The sequence below is a fragment of the Cicer arietinum genome, chromosome 4 (genome assembly GCF_000331145.2).
Source record: "Cicer arietinum cultivar CDC Frontier isolate Library 1 chromosome 4, Cicar.CDCFrontier_v2.0, whole genome shotgun sequence".
NCBI classification, from domain to species: Eukaryota; Viridiplantae; Streptophyta; class Magnoliopsida; order Fabales; family Fabaceae; genus Cicer; species Cicer arietinum.
The window spans coordinates 31,859,285-31,866,710 of record NC_021163.2 but is presented as its reverse complement, the minus strand read 5'-3'; the positions used below and the strand labels follow the sequence as shown (position 1 = coordinate 31,866,710).

General features: G+C 38.4%; 1 protein-coding gene across 1 annotated transcript; it reads right to left on the bottom strand.

Annotated features, from left to right (window-relative positions):
* Positions 1-2,898: 2,898 nt before the first annotated feature.
* Positions 2,899-4,763, bottom strand: LOC140920032 (uncharacterized). The gene is made up of 4 exons (XM_073367342.1): positions 4,316-4,763; positions 4,036-4,246; positions 3,153-3,550; positions 2,899-3,065 (listed from the first exon to the last, which is right to left on the bottom strand). Exons 1-4 carry the CDS (start codon positions 4,761-4,763, stop codon positions 2,899-2,901), a joined length of 1,224 nt encoding a protein of 407 aa, XP_073223443.1.
* Between the last annotated feature and the right edge of the window lie 2,663 nt (positions 4,764-7,426).

The window sequence follows — 7,426 nt, the reverse complement described above, 5'->3', positions numbered from 1 at the left end:
ATCTCCTCCCCTTATAAAAATTCGTCCTCGAATTTATTTAATAAATACCATTAACCTTGAGTTTCAACATAAGTGTGGGTACTTTGCACGGATGACTTCTTCGGGTTCCCAAGTAGTTTCTTCGCCGGATGGACCACGCCAAAGAACTTTTACTGAAACGATATCATTTGAGCGTAAACGTCTCACTTGGCGATCTAATATAGCTACCGGATGTTCAACGTACAATAGATTCTCATCTAACTGTACGTATTCATGATTAATCACATAAGAAGGGTCATGAAGATACTTCTGAAGCATCGAAATATGAAAAACTGGATGAACTCCTGAGAGATCCGGTGGAAGTGCCAAGCGATACGCTACTGGTCCGACTCTCACTAAAACTTCAAATGGTCCAATGAACCTTGTGCTTAGTTTCCCCTTTTTACCAAACCGCAACACTCCTTTCATTGGTGAAACTCGTAGAATACATGTTCTCCCACTGAAAACTCTAAGGAAGGACGCCTCTTATCATAATAAGATTTTTGCCTACTTTGAGCTGTCACTAAGCGATCCCGAATCAATTTAACTTTTTCAATGGCATCTTGAATCAATTTTGGATCGACTAATTTAGCTTCACCAACTTCAAACCACCTTATCGGAGACCTACACCGTCTTCTGTACAAAGCCTCGAACGGAGCCATCTGAATACTAGATTGATAACTATTATTATATGCAAATTCCATCAACGGCAAATGTTGATCCCAACTACCCCCAAGATCCAGAACACAAGCACGGAGCATATCTTCCAATATTTGTATAGTCCTTTCAGATTGACCATCTGTTTGAGGATGAAAAGCGGTGCTAAGCTTCAAACGAGTTCCTAATGAAATTTGGAACGACTTCCAAAATGGAGCAGTAAATTGAGCCCCACAGTCAGAAATAATAGACACCGGTACACCATGCAAAGAGACAATTTTATCTAAATAAAGTTTAGCATATTGAGATGCAGTATAAGTAGTCTTCACAGGCAAAAAGTGTGCAGATTTGGTCAACCGATCTATAATCACCCAAACTGAGTCATAACCCCTTTGGGTTCGTGGTAATTCCTGTGACAAAATCCATAGCAATGCCTTCCCACTTCCATTCAGGTATTTCAAAGAAGTAATCCCGCAGGCTTTTGGTGCTCAGCCTTTACTTGTTGACACACTAAGCACCTAGAGACAAAATCTGCTACGTCTCTCTTCATCCCTTCCCACCAATACAATTCTCTCAAGTCTTGATACATCTTGTTAGAACCTGAGTGAATAGTATAAGAAGAATGATGAGCCTCCTCTAAAAAATTTTCTCCTTAAGCCACCAACATTTGGGACACGCAGTCGAGCCTTCAATCTCAGCACACCATCAGAATCAACTGAAAAGTCTGAAATTTTACCATTTTGAACATTATTTACCATATTCACCAAGTATGGGTCTTGACTTTGAGCTTCCTTGATATCATCAACTATGGTTGAACGAATTTGTACGTGGGCTAAAAATAATCTCAAATGACCAAGTTCCAATTGAATTCCACTTTCAACAACTTCTTGAAATTCTTTAACTATTGACCTCTTTACTTCTGCTATATGAGCAAGACTACCCATGGACTTCCTACTCAAAGCATCTGCAACAACATTTGCCTTCCCTGGATGGTATAAGATTGTGCAATCATAATCTTTCAAGAGTTCCATCCATCTTCTTTGTCTTAAATTTAAGTCTCGCTGCTGAAAGATATACTTAAGACTTTTAGGGTCGGTATAAATCTCACAAGTTTCACCATATAAATAGTGCCTCCAAATCTTAAGGGCAAAATAACGGCAGCCATTTCCAAATCATGTGTGGGATAGTTCACCTCATGCCTCTTGAGTTGTCTAGATGCATAGGCAATAACTTTACCTTGTTGCATAAGTACAACCGAGACCAATTCTAGAAGCATCGCAATAAACTGCATAACTTTCACCACCTATAGGTAATGCCAAAATAGGTGCTGACGTCAAGTACTCCTTCAATTTTTGAAAGCTTTCCTCACATGCATCAGTCCATCGGAACTCAACTTTCTTCTGGGTCAACCTAGTCAACGGAGATGCAATCTTTGAGAAATCCTTCACAAAACGTTGATAATAACCAGCTAAACCAAGAAAACTCCGAATCTCCTTCACTGTGGTAAGTTTGGGCCAATTCTGGACTGCTTCCACCTTACTTGGATCAACACTTATTCCATTCTTAGACACAACATGACCTAAAAATGCCACACTATCCAGCCAAAACTGACATTTTGAGAATTTGGCATATAATTGTTTATCTCTTAAGGTTTGCAAAACCAACATTAAATGTCGCTCGTGTTCTTCTTTACTCTTGGAATAAACAAGGATGTCATCAATAAACACAATCACAAATTGATCCAAGAATGATTTAAAAATGCGATTCATCGAATCCATGAAAGCTGCTGGGGCATTAGTAAGCCCGAAAGACATAACCAGGAATTCATAATGTCCATAACGCGTGCGGAAAACTGTCTTCGTTATGTCATCCCTCTTAATCTTCAACTGGTGATACCCCGGCCGCAAATCAATCTTAGAAAAACATTGAGCTCCTTGAAGTTGGTCAAACAACTCATCAATGCGGGGTAACAGATATTTATTCTTCATAGTTACTTTATTCAACTGTCGGTAGTCTACACATAGCCGCATGGATCCATCTTTCTTCTTTACAAATAAGACGGGTGCTCCCCAAGGAGAATAACTTGGACGAATAAAACCCTTATCAAGAAGATCTTGAAGTTGTTCCCTTAACTCTTTAAGTTCTGCTGGTGCCATACGATAAAGAGGTACGGATATAGGATGAGTGTTGGGAACTAAGTCTATAGAGAATTCAATCTCCCTATCAGGTGGTAACAAGAAGATCTTGAAGTTGTTCCCTTAACTCTTTAAGTTCTGCTGGTGCCATACGATAAAGAGGTACGGATATAGGATGAGTGTTGGGAACTAAGTCTATAGAGAATTCAATCTCCCTATCAGGTGGTAACCCAGGAAGTTCTTCAGGAAAAACATCTGGAAATTCACATGCTATTGGAATTTTTTCCAATTTCTCTTCAGCCACTTGTGTATCCCTTACCACGGCTAAGTACGCTTAACAACCTCTTCTCATTAACTTGCTAGCTGCCAAGGCTGAGATTTGGTTATGTGGTACCCAACTACGTCCTCCTTGAAACGAGAAGACTGGTTGTCCTGGTATCTCAAATTTCACCACTTTGTTATGACAATCCAAAGTGGCATGATGCAAAGCCAACCAGTCCATACCCAAAATCACATCAAAATCTATCAAGTCAATAACTACTAAATCTACCGGTAACACCTTGTCATCAATAATTACATCACAAGAACGATACACCGACTTAGCAAGCAAATTTCCACCAATAGGTGTAGCTACAACTAAAGGCTCTTCTAAAGAAGATGAACATTTACCAAGTTGAGTAGCAAACCACGAGGATACAAAAGAATGTGTAGCTCCAGGATCAAACAAAACATGAGAATCTCTAAAACATATAGAATCTCAAAAACATGAGAATCTCTAAAACATGAGAATCTCAAAAACCAAAAACCAAAAACCAAAAACCAAAAACCAAAAACCAAAAACCAAAAACCAAAAACCAAAAACCAAAAACCAAAAACCAAAAACCAAAAACCAAAAACCAAAAACCAAAAACCAAAAACCAAAAACCAAAAACCAAAAACCAAAAACCAAAAACCAAAAACCAAAAACCAAAAACCAAAAACCAAAAACCAAAAACCAAAAACCAAAAACCAAAAACCAAAAACCAAAAACCAAAAACCAAAAACCAAAAACCAAAAACCAAAAACCAAAAACCAAAAACCAAAAACCAAAAACCAAAAACCAAAAACCAAAAACCAAAAACCAAAAACCAAAAACCAAAAACCAAAAACCAAAAACCAAAAACCAAAAACCAAAAACCAAAAACCAAAATTGGATATCTGAGCATCCTGATGAGTCAAAGCGAACACTCGAGCTTGACCTCTTCCTGCTGGTATCTGACCTCTACCACCAAATCCTCTACCTCGCTGCTGAAATGTTCCTAAACCTCTGACATAAGAATTTCCACCCTGACGCACAGATGCAGAATGAGTTTGAGGAGATGCCAAAGCTGTTGGTGTTGATGCATAACTAGAGGATGGATGTGTAGTGTCTACATGACAATCCCTCCTGATATGACCTATTTAGCCACATTGGTAGCACACCTTAGGATTACCATCTCTAGAACAATTCCCGAAGTGAAACCTACCACAAGTAGAACATCGTGTAGCTGAAACACCAGAATGTCTCTGAGGGAAGGTGGATTGTGATGCTGCTCCAGAATCTGATCTACGAATCTGCACTGTCCCAGAAGACTGCCCACTATGACCACCCCTTTGAGACATGAGTCTTTGTTGCCCCTGATAACCAAACATAGATCCACCACCGCGATCTGAATAGTTACTGTAAGCTCCTTCAATCCTTTGCTTCTTATGTGAATCTTGTCTATTGCCTCCTTTTTCCTTCTGTCGCTGCTCAATCAAAAGGGCCAAACTCAAAACCTTAGCAAAAGTAGAACAATTCGACCCAACCACAGATCTAAATAAATAATCCTTCAATCCTCTAATGAACCTCTTAACACGCATCTCTTCAGTGATAGGATAAGGAGCATGTCTAGAGAGCTGTGTAAAATGAGCACTGTACTCTGAAACTGTCATACCCTCCGTTTGCTCCAATCGCTCCAATCGCTCAAACTCATGAGCTAATCCATCGAACAACTAAGAGAACTCTCTCCATGCTAATGGAGGTGACCCCACTTGCCTACCACGTGACACTATATCAAACCAATCACGTGCCACGCCTATTAGCTGAAATGATGTCAGTTCTACTGCTCTTACCTCAGAACAACCCAATGCTCTCCAAAGCCGCTCTAGACTGTCAATGAATTGTTGTGGATCCTCAGTTGCACTAGACCCAGAAAAAGTAGGGGGTTTAAGCTTCATGAAGTCTGGTAAAGTAACCTCAATACCCCTCGTTGCAGCAGTTGTCTGATGCTCAACTTGTCTAACCTCTTGTTGACCATTGACATTTTCATGTCTTTGATCACCCTCCTGTTGTTGTCCGACGACAACCCCAACAAGTTGTTGCACAACCTGTTGTAATCCCTGCAGACTAGCAGCAAACTCTTCCATGGCTGGATTTCCGTGCCTCCTCCTAGGTACCTCAACATCAGCATTCAAACCACGTCCGCCAACATTAGCTCTACGCATGTTTCGAGCACGAACTGAAACACGACCTCGTTCACGAGCGCTTTGAGCTTGAGAAATTGACTCATCAACAATTTCCCTTATAGTAGGATTCCTAGTCTTGGGTGGCATTCTCACATATTCAAAGAACATTGATCAAAGATTGAATAAGACGACAAGAAATTGTGGAGAGGTAGTGATGATGAATTTAAACACAGATTCAGACAACAGATGAGACTCTCATAGAGTGCTAATATCAACATCAGCATTCAAACCACGTCCGCCAACACTAGCTCTACGCCTGTTTCGAGCACGAACTGAAACACGACCTCGTTCACGAGCGCTTTGAGCTTGAGAAATTGACTCATCAACAATTTCCCTTATAGTAGGATTCCTAGTCTTGGGTGGCATTCTCACATATTCAAAGAACATTGATCAAAGATTGAATAAGACGACAAGAAATTGTGGAGAGATAGTGATGATGAATTTAACTCATATTTAGACAACAGATGAGACTCTCATAGAATGCTAATAGCCCTTGCAAGTAATTTGTGCCCGGGTACACAATTTACTGACAAGAATCTATTATCACCCTATATTTGCAGCTATTAGGACCTACGACCGAGCTGTGATACCAACTTTGTCACGACCCAAAAATTTAATGACGTGACTGGCGCACAAGCTATACTCCTAGCCTGACAAGCCTATCAACTAACTTACCAATTAAACAACTAAATCGCTCTTTAACCATTTAAAAAATATATATATGCTTTTTCTCGAAATTTCAACAGAGTATCCTCTGTAACTTCAACATTCACAAATTTTGTAAAATCCCTGTCCAGCTTTCAATCCAGTCATAATTCAAATAACATAATCAAATTGCTTAATACACTTCTCAAAAAAACTAAATAGACTTTCTAGACTCCAAAATAGCTGCAATTACATAGACTAAACAAATGATACAAAAAATGGTCATCAATCAAAAAGGCCTACCAAAAAAAGAAGTATGTTGAGACTTGAATCAAATAATAGATCCCTGCTCAGCTGCTTGTGAATCTGAAAAAAATAAGCAACATAAAGGGGTAAGTCATAAAGACTCAGTGAGGAGACAACAACCACCATCAATTAGAAGGGAAACACAAAAGGCACGAATAACTGTTTAATCGCTTGACAGAAATATTAAAAATCCAGTGAATAACGAAACGAAATCAAAATGAACAAATCTTAAAATCATCATAAAAATCAAACAAGTAACAATACAAATTTTTAGAACCAAGAGGCGGCTTTATCTCATTGATAGCCCTTTCCTCCTAAGGGTGGCCTTTCCCTTAGGGGCGGCTCCATCTAACGGATGGCCCTCTCCTCTCAATCCCGCAACGCATCGTCACGTATCAATTAGGGAGCTTACATCACGTTGATAGCCCTCTCCTCCTACGGATGACATTTCTCATAGGGGCGACTCCATCTAACGAGTAACTCTCCCTAATCAACACAAGGTAACTAGGTGCATCTAACGCAGTTAACGATTTAATAACAATAACACCGATTTCCCAAAACGCGTATTTAAAATCATTTCATCGTAATTCATAAAAAAAATATTCAATAGCATAACAATTCAAGATTTAAATACTTTAACTCATACGTAAATCAAATTAATAACATAGTATATAACAAAGACCGTTAAATTAAATAATTGACGAAATCGAGATAAAATTCAAAGGTTGTGTTCCCCGAATTTTTCAATAAATACTTTAATATAGAAAACAAAATAATAATAATAATAATAATAATATTAATAATAATAATAATAATAATAATAATAATAATAATAATAATAATAATAATAATAGCATTATAAAAATATATGACGATGATCGTCGTCAACTCACAGTTATGGAGAATCGTCTAAGTTTGCTCTCCAACAACTCTCAGAGTAGCCGGCAAGGTCTCAGTTGACAAATCTGAGTATCAAAAATATTTCCAAGACTTTAGAGAAATTTATTCTAAAGTTTAGCTACCTCTAGGAAACCATCCACATCATTTAAATATACTCCAAGCACAAAATAAGATTTTTACTCAAAAATATATTTTTCTATGAATTCATACTAGGATTAGAGTTGTGCATTTACCTCAAT